The sequence below is a fragment of the Natator depressus genome, chromosome 7 (assembly GCF_965152275.1).
Source record: "Natator depressus isolate rNatDep1 chromosome 7, rNatDep2.hap1, whole genome shotgun sequence".
In the NCBI taxonomy this organism is placed as follows: domain Eukaryota; kingdom Metazoa; phylum Chordata; order Testudines; family Cheloniidae; genus Natator; species Natator depressus.
The window spans coordinates 47640486-47658822 of record NC_134240.1 but is presented as its reverse complement, the minus strand read 5'-3'; the positions used below and the strand labels follow the sequence as shown (position 1 = coordinate 47658822).

At 59.1% G+C, this 18337-nt stretch overlaps 1 protein-coding gene across 2 annotated transcripts in view; it reads right to left on the bottom strand.

Annotated features, from left to right (window-relative positions):
* The window catches only part of RASSF1 (Ras association domain family member 1), a 37123-nt gene that overhangs the window by 4602 nt on the left and 14184 nt on the right, over positions 1 to 18337 (bottom strand). For both annotated transcript variants that reach the window (XM_074958331.1, XM_074958332.1), the window contains 4 exons: positions 7932 to 8036; positions 7321 to 7615; positions 6705 to 6820; positions 4845 to 5060 (listed from right to left, as the gene is read on the bottom strand). In XM_074958331.1, coding sequence (XP_074814432.1) covers positions 4914 to 5060; positions 6705 to 6820; positions 7321 to 7615; positions 7932 to 8036 — 663 coding nt within the window. In that variant the 3' untranslated portion in view covers positions 4845 to 4913. The remainder of the gene's footprint in view (positions 1 to 4844; positions 5061 to 6704; positions 6821 to 7320; positions 7616 to 7931; positions 8037 to 18337) is intronic.

The following is an 18337-nucleotide window of genomic DNA, read 5'->3' as shown; positions in this document are numbered from 1 at the left end:
ACCCCGCCCCCGTCACACACAGCCCCCGCCCCCCTCCCGCTGCCCCCACCCCTCCCCCTTCAAACACAGCCCCCACTCCTCCCGCTGCCCCCACCCCGCCCCTTCACTCACAGCCCCCACCCCCTCCCGCTGTCCCCACCCCGCCCCTTCACACACAGCCCCCGTCCCCCTCCCGCTGCCCCCACCCCGCCCCGTCACACACAGCCCCCGCCCCCCTCCCGCTGCCCCCGCCCCGCCACACACAGCCCCCGCCCCCCTCCCGCTGCCCCCGCCCCGCCCCTTCAAACACAGCCCCCGTCCCCCTCCCGCTGCCCCCACCCCGCCCCCTTCACACACAGCCCCCGTCCCCCTCCCGCTGCCCCCACCACGCCCCCTTCACACACAGCCCCAGTCCCCCTCCCTCTGCCCTCACCCCGCCCCCTTCACACACAGCCCCCGTCCCCCTCCCGCAGCCTCCACCCCGCCCCCTTCACTCACAGCCCCCACCCCTCCCGCTGCCCCCACCCCTCCCCCTTCAAACACAGCCCCCACTCCTCCCGCTGCCCCCACCCCGCCCCTTCACTCACAGCCCCCACCCCCTCCCGCTGCCCCCACCCCGCCCCTTCACACACAGCCCCCGTCCCCCTCCCGCAGCCTCCACCCTGCCCACTTCACACACAGCCCCCGTCCCCCTCTCGCTGCCCCCACCCCGCCCCTTCACACACAGCCCCCCCTCCCGCTGCCCCCACCCCGCCCCTTCACTCCCAGCCCCCGTCCCCCTCCCGCTGCCTCCACCCCGCCCCCTTCACTCACAGCCCCCGTCCCCCTCCCGCTGCCCCCACCCACCCCCTTCACACACAGCCCCCGTCCCCCTCTCTCTGCCCCCACCCCGCCCCTTCACTCCCAGCCCCCGTCCCCCTCCCGCTGCCTCCACCCCGCCCCCTTCACACACAGCCTCCGTCCCCCTCCCGCTGCCCCCACCCCCTCCCGCTGCCCCCACCCCGCCCCTTCACACACAGCCCCCGTCCCCCTCCCTCTGCCCCCACCCCGCCCCTTCACACACAGCCTCCGTCCCCCTCCCGCTGCCCCCACCCCGCCCCTTCACTCACAGCCCCCACCCCCTCCCGCTGCCCCCACCCCGCCCCTTCACACACAGCCCCCCCTCCCGCTGCCCCCACCCCACCCCCTTCACTCACAGCCCCCGTCCCCCTCCCGCTGCCCCCACCACGCCCCCTTCACACACAGCCCATCCCCCTCCCGCTGCCCTCACCCCGCCCCCTTCACTCACAACCCCTGTCCCCCTCCCCCTGCCCCCACCCCGCCCCTTCACACACAGCCCTCACCCCCTCCCGCTGCCCCCACACACACACACCCCCCACACACACAGACACACAGTCTCTGTCCTCCCACACCTCCTTGGTGCACACAGTTCCTGCTCCTCCTCCACTGCCCCTGTTTCCCCCACTCCCAAGCACACACAGCCTCTTCCCCTCCCCCTTCCCAGGCACACGCTCCCCAGGGCAAGGCCTGACTGGGTGCAGGGGTGCTAGGGGTGCTAGGGGAGGGTTGGGCTGGGAGGGGGGAGAGTGTAGAGGGTTCAGTGGCAGGGCACATCTGCCTCCTAGCATGACTCATCAGCACCTGCCACCAGGCTGGCACCTGGGCTTCCCAGCCCAGTGGGGCATTGTCCCTGGTGGGTGAGCTTTCCCAGCTGTGGTTGAGTGCTGTGGGGAGCAGGAGGGCATCTCCCCTGCTCTGGTACCTGTACCCCTTATGGTGCCTTTCAGACACACAGCCAGGGCCTGCTGGAAGCCCTCACCTCCAGGCCTTATGTTTAGTCTCTTGTTCTCCCAGGGGCAGAAGCTAGGATGGGCAGGCAGAGCAGGAGTCAGGGCAGGGAAGCAACTCTGTGGCACTGGCACGTTGGTGCCTGGGTTTCTCCTCCATTCTGCTCCAGCAGCAAATCTAGCTGACTGGTAGCATGTGTCCGAAAGATTCCTCCACCCCCTGGCACTGCCCGTCTTGTGGCCAACAGCGCCGAGGCCTTCCATGCAGTGCTCAGGAATCCAGCCTGGGCTGGCAGCAGGGTGGAACCCACCCAGCCCTCCACAGCTACATGGGCTCTGCAGGCCTGACAGGGACAGGGGGCTTGTCCCCAGGCTGAGCAGCCAGTGCAGGGAGTAGAATGGGTTTAGGGTAAGGGTTGAAGTAGGGAACTCCTTCCCAGGAGGCAGATTACACAGCCCCTGCTCTCTCCTGACTATGGCTAATGTCAATCCACAGCACACTGTCTATTACTGTCATCAAACCGCCGGGGAAACTTCATCCCATTGACCCTCCTGCCCCAGCCTTGCTCGGCCGATTGCAATGAGTCCTCCTCAGACATCCTGTAGATCAGTACCGCAAACATTGCTATGCCCGTGTGGGATGTACAGTACAGAGGGGGAGGTACTGAAGGTGGAGGTCACAGAGGGAAAAGGCTGCATGGGGCAATGTTCTGGCAAATTCCCAGCCTCAAGAATTCAATTCCGCCTCCCTAATTCCTCCCTGAGGATACTGGCATCAGCTTCATTTCCTGGTCTACACTGGTGCATATCACTGCCATGGGTAGTTGGAAACAGCTGCCATGCTTCACCCCAGAGGGACAGGAGAAATGATCCTTGAATTTCTAAAGGGGTCTGGGCTTATGCAGGGTGAGTGGCACTATACCACTGTAATTTGTTATATGGTCGCCCATTCTTCCTGAGGCTGGGTCCCCGGGAGATGGGGGCGGTGGGGGGCGCTGCTCTCTATTTGCATGCATGGGGGGGGGGGGGGGGCACTGCACAGGTTGCATGGTGCGTAACTCATGGTGTGAGACAACAGCCTGAATCCTTATAGGTTGCCCCATTGCTTACCAACACAATTTGGGCTACCGTAGTGGGCCAGCCAACTCATGACTCCGCAAACCTCAGTGACTGTGAATCCAGTGTTACCAAACACACACCCCTCAGAGAACGGCAGCCTTCTGCAATGGCCATTAGCTTGCAAGGGAGCACTATACAAGGGAGTCTACCCTCCCCGTCACCATCACCATTCCCCTCCCGAGAGAGGAGGGGAGCATTGCCTGGACTGGGACACGAATAACAGACCAACAGGTCCCCAGGTTACATCAGCGCTGATCACAGGTCCATGTGGAAGATGTAGGCAGAGCTATGAATGGCAGCAAGTGGAAGTTGCATGGGAAGCAGGAGGTCAAGATGGACATGGCGAGGGGCGGGGTCAGTTTGCCCCCTGTGGTTCAATGGCCCCTCCCCCTTTGCCTCCCTATCCAGGGTGGCTCAGGCATCCCCACTGTTGCACCTCTAGGAGGATTTGCCTGTTCCTCTGGCTGTGGCAAAGCATGGTGGGAGGCCACCGGGGTGCGGGTGGGGAATAGGTTCAGGAGCTTTGGGGTCTATCACTGATGCTGGGCAGATAGGCTGTCATTCTGCACCCAAAACTGGCTCCAAAGAAACAAAACAGCCTTGCCCTGAATCGTTTATTAATCCACACAGAGCCAGCACCACGCACAGGCCGAGCCTCCGGGGAAGCGCAGCCCCCACGGAAGCTCGGGACATTCAACAGAGTCGAGTTCAAAAACATTCACTGAGAAACTCAAATCCCAAAGCGAGGCCCCGCTGCAAAGAGGGGGGCCTCTTGGTGCATTCGCACAGCCTCAGGTCCCAGGCACTCATGGGGAGTGGCTTGGCTGCTTCACTCCAGCCTTACAGCCCTGCACTAGTGCCCCAGCTCCCTGGGCACAGGGGGTCTGCCGCTCCTCGGGGAAGGGTTGGCAGTGCCTAGCAGGGCCTGTCCAAGGCTAGGGCTGCCATCCCTCGCCCTCCAGCGCTATCTACTTGCCATTGCTATTGGCCCAAGCTCCCGCCAGGATGCACCAAGCTTGCTGGGGGCAAGTTGTGGGGTGTCATCCCTCCATTCACGTGATGGACCTAGCACGCAACAGCGCCCAGGCCTCTTCTCCAGGATACCTACGGGGGCAGACCCATCCCTGGCACCAGCTCCGTTGAGGCTAAACCTGGGGATGGGGTTGCCCCATATGGTCCCCTGAGCTCCTTCTCCTGGCCTTCCTTTGGATGCTGCCCTCTACCGAGGCCACCTTTGGTAACAGGATCCTGGAAAGACCAACACAGGGTCTTGAGGGCTGCATTGGCCCCTGGAGCAATTCCCCTAGGCTTGCCCCACAGACGGCCCTGAGCGTGGCTGAATTGAGAGTCTTCAGCCCTGCCAGCACAGCGCGCCGTGGCTGCACCTGTCCAGGGACCTAGGGTCTGGCCACATCAGGAGGTCTTGGCTGTCCTGCTTAACGACAGGGCAGGGCTGAACAGATCCAGGGCCCTCCCACCCTCTGAGTCCACTGCTACCTCCCCACCCCCCCAAGGAGTGGGGAACAGGGTTCAGGGGCTGCTAATAAGATCCACATTGAGCTTCCATCTATCCCCAGACACGGCTAGGCCCAGCGGAGCCTAGGCCCAGCGGGCCCTGGCAGGAGGATGAACCTGGACCAGCTGTACCGCCCCACCTCTCCCCAAGGCACAGCCGGAAGCGGCCATCCTGGCAGTGACCCAGCAGCCCCACATATACGCACACATGATGGGGGGGGGGGGCAGTTCAGTGCCCCCGACCCGGGGGAAATGTCCCCATGCACACAGTCCCTCCATCGCTCACATTCGCGCCTCACACGGCACTGGGGGCCCCCGCGGGGGAGCCACCCACCTCCCATTCCTCTGCCGCCCCCTCCCACACTCCCCCCCACCTCCCTGCACCCACGCAGGGGAGCTCCCGACCCACAAGCATAGTCCCGGAGTGGATCCATCCATGTCCACCTGGCCTCGCCGCCTCTTCTCCTAGCCACCTGGTGTCGGTTGGAGTGTCAGGTCCGGGACGGGGGCGGCTCAGCCCGGGGTGCGGGTAGTCAGTGCCTCCTGCATCTTCTGGCGGCAGCGGGCATACTTCTGCAAGATCTGGCGGACGTGCTCCTCCTCCTCACGCTGCAGGATGCGCAGGAAGTTGTGCAGCTCAGGCATGCTGAAGGCGTCCCACTGCAGGGCGAGAGGGCAGAGGGCCTATCATTCTGGGAGCCTGCGCCACGGTGTGCAGCATCACCTAGGTAGTGGGTCAGGGCTGCGGGGCATTAGCAGAGCTCTCAGGGGATTATGGGGTTGGAACCCAAGGCTGGACTACCGTGCGGGGGGGGGGGGGGGCAGGGGAAAGCTGTGGGTGAGGATGGAGGGGCATCAACAGAGCTGTGTGGGGTCCATAACAGAAATAGCAGGGTGGCTGCGGTTAGGACTGATGGGCATTGGCAGGGGGAGAAAAAAAGAGGGAGCCCAGGGCTGCAATAACAGAGTGGCTACGGCAGTACTGTGTGGGGGCCACGACTGGAATAGCAGGGGGCTCCGGTCCAGTATCCTTCAACTACACTGCCCCGTGCCGACCAAACCTTACACGAATCAGTAGTGATCTCAGATTCCCTCCCATTGGGGGGGGTGGGGGTGGGGGTGGGGGTGAGGTTCTCATGCTGGGGCAGTGCCCTGCACCTCACTGTGCCATCTCATGCTCTCAGGCATAGCCTTCTGTTTCTACCTCTCCCATGCCCACGACACAAATGGGGCCTTGTTGAGCTTCCCTATTTACTCCCATTGTTCCCCTTATCCTCTGGAACGGATGATTTTAGGACATTGTAGCATGAACTGACTGTCAGGGAACACCTGTCTGTATGTGGATCCCCCAAGATTTAGCAGGGTTGTGTCTGTCTCTGCCAGGCCAGAGACAATGGGGACTAATCAGCATACAACAATCAATCGTCCATTCAAAGTAAAATGCTTTGGGACAAGGGGATTGCTCCAGCTGGGAAAAGACACTTCCTGCCCCTGTCTGAAGGGAGGGGGGTTTGGAAAGTTACCAGGAGGAGAATAAAGGAGCTCATCAGGAGGAAAGGTCCAGGAGTGAACTATTTTTGCAGCAGATGAAGAAGAGGGAGGCTGTGGCAGGGACGTGCCCGCCTGCCAGAACACAAATGTTCCCCAAGGGAAGGGTGAGCTAGCGAGGGACATCGCGTTTAGGGTGTTTGATTGTTTGGTACGGTCTAATCTCCTGCGCGTCACATCAACAATATGAAGAGCATCAAGTTGAAAGACTGTACAAAGCGTGTGTGCCTGTGTGCACAGCTGCCCAACTATTCTGTGCCCCCGAGACAGTTAAATTGGAACCGGCGTCACCCCTTTCGGGAGGAGTTCTGGGGGCGGGGTGTGTTCACGCACTGGGGAGTGTGAAGGGTCAGTGCTGCGCCCCGAAGAGCAGGCGGCTGGACAGCGGGTTCCAGCACTTGAAGCAGGGTGGCCAGATGCGAGGTCTGTGCCCTGAGTGTGCCTAGGGATCCTGAGACCAGGGCAGTGGCTCCATTCAGGCTCCAGGAGCTTGAAGCACCCTGGGGATGCGGATGACAGAGGCTCGGATTCCCCTCGCAGCAACCCTGGTGGGTGGCCAGGAAGGGGTGCTTACAAGAATCCCTGACACCCCTCTGCACTCAATTCCCCCTTTCCAGCCGGCCAGCCCTGCCATCAGGACAAGTCAGTGAGGCAGCCAGCAGAGGGCAGTGCTATAACACCCTTCCCACAACCCATAGGCTTCCCAGAGGGACTCAGGCTCCCCCTCAAGACACATCAGGCCATTCCCAGACTCACATTGACCTCTCCGGTCTCGTTCTCCTTCAGAACGAAGCTGAGGACCTTCTCATTGGGGCCAGCCAGCAGCCGGAGATGCAGGGGCTGCTCCTCATCTGAGAGCTTCCGCAGGTACACTGCAATGACAGACGGGCCACGCAGCTCAGTACAGTGGAGCAGACAGCTCCAGCTACTCCAGCCCCAGCCTCTCCCAGCAGGGGTGCTGGGGGAGTGGAGCAGGAGTACTGGCTGTGGGGGGCAGGGGCTCCCAGCCACTCCAGCCTTGGTCTCTCCCAGCAGGGGGCACTGTGGGGAGCAGGGCAGGAGCTCTGGCCATGGTGGGAGCTCCTAACTATGCCAATCCCAGCCTCTCCCAGCAGGGGGTGCTGCGGGGAGCAGGGCAGGACTGCTGGCTATGTGGGGAGCTCCCAGCTACTTCACTCCCAGCCTCTCCCAGCGGGGGGCACTGTGAGGAAGTGGGGCAGCCACTGAGGCAGGGTAAAATTTAAGCCCTGGCTAGTCAGTGTAATCTGCACACCGGGAATAGCTCTGGCTGGTTTTAAAGCCGGTTGAGATGGGGACTGCGGGGCGGACGTGTGGAGGGACTGAGCCCAGGGGAGGAGAGGAGGCCAGGTACCTTGGTCGTCCTTCTCAGCTCGCTCGAAGAGGGCGAACTTGCGGGGGTTGTCGACCACCATAAACTTCTTGAGCAGGGCCTCGATGACCTCGCTGGCGCGGGTGCGGGAGATGATGTGCAGGTGCTTGACTGTGTCCTTGGGCAGGTAGAAGGACGTGCGGCGCGTCACCACCTGGGAGCGTGGCGCCTTATTGGCGTTCTGAATGGAGGGCGCCTTCTTGCTGGCTGGCACCGAGACCGGCCGAATCAGCTTCAGCTGCACCTTGATGAAGCCAGTGTAGGAGCCGTCTTTGTTCTGGGAGGAGGGAGAACCAGAGAGAGAATAAGCTGGGCAGAGCCGGGGAACGGGGCAGGAAAATGGAGCAGCGAACATGAAATGGGCCCTGGGTGCAGCCCCTGAGAGCAGGGAACACCCAGAATGGGATCCCTGTGCCCCCTGTAATGGGCTCTGGATGCAGCCCCTGGGAGCAGGGAAGACCTGGACGTGGAGCCATGACCCCCCTGGAATGGATTCTGAGCACTACCCCTTTTTGAGAGTTCAAATCTGAAGCTGTGAGCTCCTTGCCCTGCCCCATCGCCCGGGCGCAGACCCTCCACGCTCCTGGCCTCACCAAGCTCATGAAGAGGTTGCTGTTGATCTGGCTGTTGTATTCCTTTATCTTCTGCTCGATCTCGGCTTGGGTCAGAACTGGCTTCTCCCAGTCAATCTGCTCGTCCTGCAGGAGAGAGAAGGGTGGGGTCAGTCCACCTCCCTGGTCAGCAGGGGCTCCCATTCAGCTCCTGTCCCCACAGCTACCCTCTGCCTTCTGCATCTCAGCCCAGCCACAACCCAGGCCCACTCGGTGACGTGGCGATTGGCACAGCACCCACAATGCCCGGCTGCAGGAGTTAGGACTGCTATGCTTCCCCCACCCTGAGAACTTCCTGCTGCCTGGTCTCCGATAGCCCTGGGCATGGGTGCTCTGGATCCTGTGCGCGCTGCCCCCTCCCGGCACCCTCCACTCTGCCCTGGCAAGTTCACCTCTAGGAAGAAGAGGCTCCCTGACCTGGCCCAGCTCAGGAAGCCAGCAGCACCAGCACCAAGAAGCACCATGACAGGGTCCGTGCCCCATTTCCTGGGGGTCTGCCCCTGATGTGGTGCACATCAGGAGTGACTCTGATGTAGCCAGGGGGTCACAGTGAAGCAAGAGAGGGGGCCAGGTGCTGTGTGTGACACGGATGGCTGGATTTCAGTCCAGGGGGACATCCTGCTGGTTTGGCCTGGGTGAGCCAGACAGGCTGGGGCGGAGGGGATGGGGACAGAGGAGTTCCCTGCCCCCACGGGACAGGTAGATACCAAGTCTGCTTTAATCACACCTGCTCCGCACAGCAGACCAGAAACCCCCGGGGGCAGATACCTCGTGCGAGGGGTGCATCTGGAGAGGGATAAAACCCTGCTGAGCCCTCCCGTAGGGTCCCCCCAGGCCTGGCTGGGGAGAGCTCCCTGGACCCACAGGCAGGATCAAAGGGGGGAGTCAGGAATCATCCCCCCTACTTGTTATCCCAGAGGCTTCCAAGAGGCAGCGAGCCAGACAGAGGTTTATATCATGCAGCAGCCTGCCCCACAGAAGGCACAGCAGGTGGACACTAGGGGAGGCCGAGGGCAGAGGAAGGCTGTGCCCATGTTGAGAACGGGGGGGCTATGCCAGCCAGCACTGCAGACTGTCATTACCACTGGAGAAACCACTTCACAAAGCCAAGAGCTACAGCAGCTGTTGGCCTAATCCAGGGGCGAGGAGGCACTCGCTGCCGAGCAGCGCCCACGGGCAGGTGTATTGCTCACACCCCCGTGCTGACACAGGGCCCTCACACAGGCGGGGCTGGGGTGCGAGTCAGGGACCAGCCTCCAGAAGAAAAAAATATAGGAGGCTCCAGCAGGAGATCCCACCTCCAGGGCACCACAGACGATTGCGCCCCTGGCCCTGCCAGCAGGCCAGATACGGGGCCTGCCCACAGTGCCTCTGTACCACCCTCAGCCAGGGGGCGATCAGACTACTCAGATCACCTGCTCTGAGCCCCTGCAAACACAGGCCAGAGAATTCCCAGGATTGCTTTCAAGGGGCTAAGTGGCCCAGGCCCCAGGCTAAACACCTGTCCCCCCCGACCAATGCCAGGCAAAGAACAGCTGCTTGGTCTGGGGTATTTGCTTCAATGCCAATGTCGCTCTTCAGGGGCTAACTTGGCATTGCCCATGCCATTCAGGGTTGGCACAGAAGATCTAGACACAACTCTCCACTGGGGCATGTCCCCAGCCAGGAACACCACAATGATGGGCCATCTTACAACACCTCAGCAGGACAATGCAGCCAGCTCATGTATTACCAGCTCTTACTTCCCACAGATCAGATACAAACACGCCCAGGACACACATGCCGCCAGAGCAGCAAGGCCAACCCCCTCTCTTTCCGCTGCCACAGAACTTCATTGCACCCTCTTGCATCAGCCTGGCTTCCTGTTGACCCCCCCTCCTCTCCCCACAAGGGGAATTACAGATGAGCTCACCACAGACCAATCAGAGCTCTCCTGGGATTTCTGGGAACCACTTCCTTTCCTTTCCCACCGCAAAGCCGCCAGCTGCCTGCGCAGGATGGCAGTGGGGGAGAAGAGAGACGCGAATGGCACGTGGCACACACACCCCTCCACTGCCTGGCACACATCAGACATGCGTGGACACACCAATGGATGCTCACACACATGTACACACAAACAGATACTACATAGCGTGTGGGTAATAACCCGCACCCGGCATTAGCACCTGCAGCAGCTGCCCAGTATGCTGTCCAGGGGAGAGAGATGGCCAATGAGAGGGCAGTTGTGCTGGGGAGGGGGCCCCGAAACCACCCAAAGGGGCAGCTGCCAGAAGTGTTAGAGAAGGAGAATGGAGATGCTGAGCTAGCGGGCGAACCGGAGGTGGGCTGAGCAAATAAAAGAAGAACAGGAGAATACAAGCAGGGGACTGGGAAGAGAAAAGGAGGAAAGAAGGAAAAATAGGAAAGGTTTCAGGTGAGGAGAAGCAGGGGAAAAAACAGACCTGGATATATGCACGGACACTGTTAGAGAAGGGAGGGAAATCAAATCTACAGATTTACCGGAGAGAGAGAATCAAGGGGAAAACAAATCAAATATAATTGGGGGAGAAGGGAATTGATCAAAGCTGCATGAGATGCAGACAGATCCTGAAAATGGTAAACAAGAAGCCCCCTCACAAAACACCTACAGTTCTTGTAAACAGAGAGAAATTCTTTGAACATCTTTGGACAGAACACAGATCAAAAGGTGCCCTATGGCCAGGTGAGGGCCCACTAAGTGCGGATAAACTCGGCACAGAAACAGAGAATCTAAGGAGCACTTTGAGCCGAAGAGGAGCAAAAAAGAGGACAGCAAGAGTGGAACTGGACTTACAGCCAAGGAGAGGAAACGTTGATTCTTCTCCGAAGTGACGCAGGATATTGTTGAGTGAGCTCTTGTGTTCTTGTTAACAGCAATGCATTTGGTACCAATCGCACAGTGTGAACAAGCACACGAAGGTTAATGAGTTGGTCACCTATATAGCTTATTATTATAAGTAGTAAGTCTTTGGTAAAGTTCAATATTATTTGTGCTCCTGGTACAATTTGGGGGTTTTCCCTATAAAATGTAAAGTTATCCCTTTTGCCTTGGTTTGCCTCTGGCTCTCCTCACAGCTTGCACAGTCTAGCCAGGTCAACACACACACAGTTCAGAGACAGACCATGCACACACACACCCTGCTGGTGCTGCACATCAGAGACCAACTCATCTCAAGCAGAAGCTAAAGCAGCTTCTAATTTGCAATTGCTAGACCTGTTTTCTCCTCTTAATCCATGTCCACCTACCTGCCTGTATCCAACCCTAAACAGTGCCATCAGCCCCTTACTACCATGCACACCACATGTATCACATCAGGTCCAGCAAGCATTCATGGAAGGTGGCACGACTGCTTCCCTGTCCCCAGGCTGCCTGCTAATTAATATCTATCAGGTGTTTGAAACTGGAGTGCTCTGTGGCTTAGCTGAGCTGCTTTATCACCCACCAAGCTATGGTTGCTACTCTGGTCCTTCCCCCAGCTCCCATATCTCTGACCCTGCAGATCAGTCAGTTGATGATCCTCTAGGGCAGTGGTTTTCAAACTCTGGGTTGCAACCCAGTACTGGGTTGCGGAGTGTAAGGCACTGGGTCCTGGCGGCTCTGGTCAGCACCACCAACCGGGCTGTTAAAAGTCCTGTCGGCAGTGCTGCCCGGCTAAGGCAGGGTAGTCCCTACCTGTTCTGACACCACACTGCGCCCCAAAAGTGGCCATCAGCAGGTCCAGCTTCTAGGCGTGGGGGAGCCCCATGGGGCTCTGCGCGCTGCCCCCACCCCGAGCACTGGCTGGCCAATAGGAGCTGGCATGGGTGGGTGTGGGGGGCAGTGCCTGCGGGCGAGAGCCACGCAGAGCCTCTTGCGTGCCTCCACCTAGGAGCCAGACCTGCCGCTGGCCGCTTCCAGGGCACAGCGCAGTCTGTGGTGCCAGGACAGGCAGGAAGCCTGCCTTAGCATCCCTGCTGTGCCACTGACTGGGAGCGGCCTGAGATAAGCCCGCGCCCCAATCCCCTGGTCGAGCCCTGAGCCCCCCAAACCTGGAGCCCCTTCCTGCACCCCAAACCCCTCATCCCCGGCCCCACCCCAGAGCCCTGACCCCCTCCAGCACTCCAACCCCCTGCCCCAGCCCCCTCCCACACCCTGAACCCCTCATTCCTGGCCCCACCCCAACCCTCTGCCCCACCTCTGAGCCCCTCCCACACCCCAAACCTGTCATCCCCAGCTCTGTTGGGCCGCGGGCATCAACAATTTTTTTTCAACTGGGTCGCCAGAAAAAAAAGTTTGAAAACCACTGCTCTAGGGAATGGTTCTCCAGCGTGATCATTCAGCCCGCACTGCCCTAGCTCTGGGCAGGTGCTTGTCCCCTGGTTGTGGGGGAAGGAGCAAGTACCCAGGTTCTGCTCCACAAACAAGAGACCAGGAAGTAACTCAGAGCAGCAGCCAGGAGGCCCTTCAGGCTGAGCCAGAGACTCCGGAGTCTGAAGCACGTTAATAGCAGGACACCCCACGAATCACGAGGAATTACCCGACACATTCGGGGGTGTGGAATCCCACACAGCCTCCATCTAAAGCCGGGGACAAATGTCTGGACACTGCAGACGCATCTCCTGACAAATGTGATCAGATCAACAGCTTGTCCCACCAACACAGTGAGGCTGGGCATTACAATTACCCTGATTTTCCCAGAAGACTTGACAGACAACTGGAAAACTGCGGGGTTATGTCAGCAGACACCTGAGGGATGAACGATGATTAATGAAAGGGAATGAGAGAGCAAATGCTCATACCGGTCTGTCTTTGTTAAGACCCATCTAATTCAAATGCTCAACAAATAGGCAGAAGGAAAACTCTCCCTGTTAAAGTTTCAATACCTTTCAATTAAAGACTGAGAAAGCTCTTGCCCCATGTCACGGAGTCACCGGGGCGATGCTCTGGAACTACTCCATACAAAGCCAGTCAGGACTCTGGGGGAGCCTCCTCCCTGAGCAGACTGTCTCCAGGGCAAGAAGCTTACCCAGCTTTGACCTTCCTGGGTCTGACCTCAGAGCATTCAGCCTGCCCTTCCACACTGTGCGCTTCCCGCAGCGAGTCTGCCCATGCGGGGCTCCTGGGGAAGCCAGAGAGCCCTGCACCCAAACTCCAGAGTCAGATGTGACTCTCAGACAGCCAGTAAAGCAGAACGTTTATTAGTCGACAGGAACACAGCATAGGACACAACTTGTTAGCACAGAAATCAGGGACTTTCAGCCAAGTCCAACCTGGGGGGAGGGTAGCCCAGAGCCAAGGCTCTAGCCCTCCCCCTGCGCCCCAAGCCAGCCGAGACTGACTCACTTCCAGCTGCCTGGCCCCTGCCCTGCCAGTTGTTCCTCCTCCAGCCTTTGTCTCGCTTCCCCGGCCAAGAGTCGCCTGGTCGTCACCTGGTCATATCCCCCTCCTGGGTCTCAGGTTCCGAAGGGGCAGCCATAGCGTCCATGTAGGCAGCTGGAGCAACCCCCGCAAAAGTCACACACCCTTATTCCCACCACCTAGACATTGGTGCAATACACAGGGAAACTGAGGCACACACAGCATTAATACAAAACAGTAAGACTCGCATATAACGTAACAAGGGAAAATTCCCACTTTGTCACACCCCAGCTCTCTGGTCCTCCAGGGACATCTCCAGCAAAAGCACGAGACAGACGACCACACATTCCTGCTCTTCTTACAGAAGCAGTCCCATAAATAAATAAATAAATAAATAAATAAATTGAGCCAATGCCTTGTTTTCTGGTGGCCTTTCCAAGTCACATTTAGGACAGGAAGTGCAGAGCTGCTTTAAACTCCTGCATGCTATGGTTGTAATGTGCTCTGTTAAACAAGAACTGCTTCCCAAGGCCCAGCATCTGGCTGCCCCTGAGTCTGGGAGAGAGGTTGGGTCACGTGGAATTTGCCTCGTCCATGCAGACTTTGGGAATCAATGCATTAAGTGCAAGTTACTAGCACTGTTCTCAGTCCACAACTGTAATTCCATGGGCGGGAAGCTCTGCTCTGCGACCAGGCCTGCCGCAGCTTAGGCAGAGGTTTACAAAACCCAGCCTGGCTACGCCCTGACAGGATGAGGGAACATGGGTGTGCGTCGGGGTGGAGCGCGTTTCCCATGTGCAGAGATCAGATCCAAGGAACTAAAGGGGGAAGTCTCTGTATCCTGAGGACCAGGGCAGAAGGAAGCCTGAGAGGGTAGGGTGCACAGCGCAGGGAGCCCAGCCCAGCCCGGGACGGAAAAGGCTCGCTGGGAGCTCGCAGCTGAAGGATGAACAGTCACAGGGAGGGACACAGGCATCCTGTTTACAGAACAAAGAGAATTTTCTCCAAGGCCCATTTGCTGGGACATTACATAACGCATCACCCCCTGCTCCAATGCCACAGCGCCTCCTACAGGCACTCCTGGCTCCAGACATTTCCTGCCAACTAATGCTAGGGCAGCGATAGCATTTCCCCACACACAAAGGGGCATGCCCTGCCAGGGTATCTCTCATGCCTCCCCTACACCAGGACCCTCAGCTGTTCCAAGCCCAGCTAGGGGAGTAGCTGCCACTTTGCTCAGATCAGTTTTGTTTTGCTTAGAACAGCTTTGAGGTCGGCTCTGCTGCTCCGCAACGGAAATAACACAGGGCTGGTTAGTTACCAGGTAACGGCAACACAGACGCACAGGGCGAGGGTGTGTTACAGGCCCCCTCACCCGTGCCAAGCCACACAGGAGGAGCCCGCCACAGCCCAAGCTAGGCAGCCGCAGCTCTGTCACTCAGCTGCTTGTGCATTTAGCCCTGGAGATCCCCGCGGAGTCAGCCCCACATATGCAGGAAGAGGCCCCTAAGCGGCGCCTGAAGGGGTGGTGAGATGCCCAGCCCACCTGCATGAGCTGCATGTCACGATCAGCACATGTCAAAGATGGGCAGCCTGGAGCACGGTCACAGGACATTGCGCCAGGGCGCAGCGGATACTGGGCACTCATGGGTACTCACTGTATGTTGGACCCAGGGAAAGGGGGATGTGCCCCCTTGGAATGGGAGAGGGAGGTCCTGGCAGCAGCGCCTCCTCCCAATGGCATTAAGTCATTGCAGCCACACCCCACCCACAACATGGCACACAGCACAGGAGACAGCTGCTATGCCAGGGTGTAGACAGCAAGATGCCTAGCAGGTATGGGGTGCCCTGCTGGCTGGGAGTGAGCAACCCCCAGTGCCACATGCCCAGCTGCCTGCCACCAGCACCAGTAGGCATGAGACAGGGCTGTTACCCAGGAGGGAAGTTCAGCAATCAGGGCGCAGGAGGCCGGGCGTGCAGGTCAGTGAGGTACCACTGCAAAGCCTGTCAGCCGATCTATGCTGCCTACACACCCGGTGCAACACAGCCAGATAGATCATCTCCTCTCCTGGCCCCGGGCTGCCCTTATCACTCCCCCGGCCTGTGATAGGGCCCTGCTCACTCCCTATCCCAGAGCCAGCAGCACCTTGGGCTATCACGTGGCAAACAACCATATACAGTCATAATGCCCTCTCTCACCACTGGGACTGTGTTCTTGGGGATGGGCCAGGCCCTGCGTTCTGTGGCGCTGGCATTATACACACACGCTGCAGCCTCCAGCTTGCAGTCAGTCAGTCAGTCCTGGGTCCATGTCCCCTCCCCAGCTCCCCACAGGATCACCCCAAGTTCCAAGAGCCCATCAGGCAGGAGCAGACCCTGGGCTGCAGAAATGGACGACATCTGTGTTTGGTCCCTCTCCCGACCCTGGGCGGCCCCGCTGGGCGTGGGGACCACAGATTTTCACCTTGGCTCCAGCAGGGCCTGAGAAGAGCTGTTTACATGTTTGAGAGGCCTGGGATTGTTGGATCCTAACAAATATTTAACCCCTGGTGCCACCCACTGCCTCGGCTGGGATCCCACAACCCCCTGCCTCTGCTCAGTAGGGGAAGATGGGGGTGGGGGAGGGAATTTCCTCCCAGCCCGTTCCGTTGTCGCTTTCTGGCTGCATTTCTCCCTCTCCTTTCTCCAGTCTGGGGGCGTCCTGCCCCTCCAGTCACTGCAGCTGGGCTCTCAACTGCCCCTTTGTTGGGCAGGGCACCAAAGCTACAGCCAGTCCAGGGGCATTGTACCCAACTGCCTGCAACCTCCCCATCTCTCTGACTGCCCCTGCTGAGAGGGCTGGCTGCTCAGGGACATGGTGAAATGGTTAACAGCTGGTCTGGCTGCCTCCGCTCTCAGATTCTGAGTCAGATGGATTGTATTACAACCTTGCTCCATCACCCTTAGTCACGGGTGAGTAGCACTCCCACTGGGCACAGCACCTTGAAGGGGTACTGCTCCCCCAGTGCGCAGACACCACACAGCTGGGGTGCAGGAGGCCCTTTGCACGGAGCAGGAGAGCAGCAGCCCTGACTCCCCTTAAGCCTCCAGGGCAAGGGACGAAGAGCCAGAGTCACCTGGAAAGGAGCAGACAAGGTTTACCCTGGAGAGCAAAGCACAGCCTAGAACCGTCCTCAGGAGAAGGCCCTGCGCTCTCCTGGCCTGTGCCTGGGGGGTCAACATCAGCCCCTCCCCATCCAATGCCCCCATTTAAGAACCATCCTGCTTTGCCAGCCTTTAGGGAAGCAGCAGCTGGTGATGCTGGGCAAGGGCATGGCGATGCTAACCCAACAAGGGCAGCACTTGGAACGTCTCCTGGTATCCAGGATGTCCAGTCGGCCACAGCCTTGGGGTCCGTTCGGACTCCTGGGTGTCAGGAGAGGCCCCCAGAGCCATGAGGCCAGAGATGCCCCTTTCTTATTTGCCACTGGCCAGAAGGTTGCCCCCCCTCCCCACCAGAGCCAGTGTCTCACACAGTTGTTGCCTCCAGACATGAAGCTCCCCACCCTGAAAAGCCCGGCAACACAGATCACTGCCAGCCCTCTGCCAGCCCAACAGTGCCCTGCCCTCTGCACCGGCTTCCCCAGGGCAAGGTCCCAAAGCCCGCCACGGCCCTGATTATCCAAGAGACACCTGTCCTGCTACGCCACAATCTCCAGCGGACCAACGGGGAAGAAAAGGAAGAGGGGCCAGTAGCTACAACACGGGACTGGGGCTCAGCAGACCTGGGCTCAACGCCTGGCTCTAGCACTGGCCTGCCAGGTAACGTGGGATGAGCCACAGATTTTCTGAAGAGCTCAGCTCCCCCCTAGGCACCTAAATGAAGTAGGCTGATAAGACTAGCTGTGCTTTCCCATGGTAGTCTCAGCACAGCCACTGACTCACGCACAAACACTTCTTTTCCTGCAGGCCCGCTAGGGCGCGGTTTCCATCATTAAGTGCTTGGGAGTGCTCTGATGGTGGCCAAACCCAGACAGAACCAAGGATCTGAATGCACATTACACCTGGGAGTGAACCAAGCTTCACAATCCAGCACACCCAGAATCATTGTACAGAATGGGGAAACTGAGGCACTGAGCTTTGAAGTGACTCGCCCAAGGTCACCTGGTGAGTCAGTGGCAGGGCTGGCAACAGAACCCAGGAGTCCTGACTCCCAGACCCTCTCCTATAACCAGTAGATTCCACTCCCCACAGATCTGGCAACAGAACCCAGGTGTCCTGGCTCCCAGCACCTCTGCTCTAACCACTAGGAAACACTTAATCACACAAACAGGAGACTAATAGGGCTCTGTCACTCACATAAGGACACCTCGCAGGGGTGTCCCCAGGGGGTTTCCTGAGCCAGCTGGGGAATTTACCCTTCTGTTGGGGTCTCAGTGTATCACAGCTGGGAGGCTACAGCCTTTGCCAGCAGCAGATTTGGCACTCAGGGAACAATTCTTTTCCACCAAGCCCCTGCAGAGTGGCAGGCACTGACACAGCTGCAGGGGGCAGCGGGGGGCAGGGGTGGTTTCACGCCTTTTGCTGCTGACAAACAAAGGCACCACACAAAGGCCAGACTCTACTCAGCAGCAGCCCAAGACTGGCACAGCAGAGGGTGCTGCAGGGTAGGCTTGAGGGGCATCAGTCAATCTGGGGGTCAGGACAGGACCAGCAAGGGAGCTGTGGCCAGGAACATAGTGCACTGGCAGAGGGTAGGGGGTTGAAGTTTGACCAACACCAATTCCCACTTTGCTTAGTTTTTTGTCAGCTAAATCAGCAATTCCCTTTGGGGAGTATTAAAAACTCCCCCAATTCATCCACGCCTCCCCATATGTACATACACACACACACACACATACAACTTGTTCCAGTCACCAGTTGAGTGGACCCAACTCATCCACACCCACCCCACCCCAGAGGCTGAGATCATCCCATGTCTCACACCCTTGTGTCTCCTGACCTCAGATCATCTGCCAAAGCCACAGGCTGAGCCAAAGGTCAGCCAGATTCG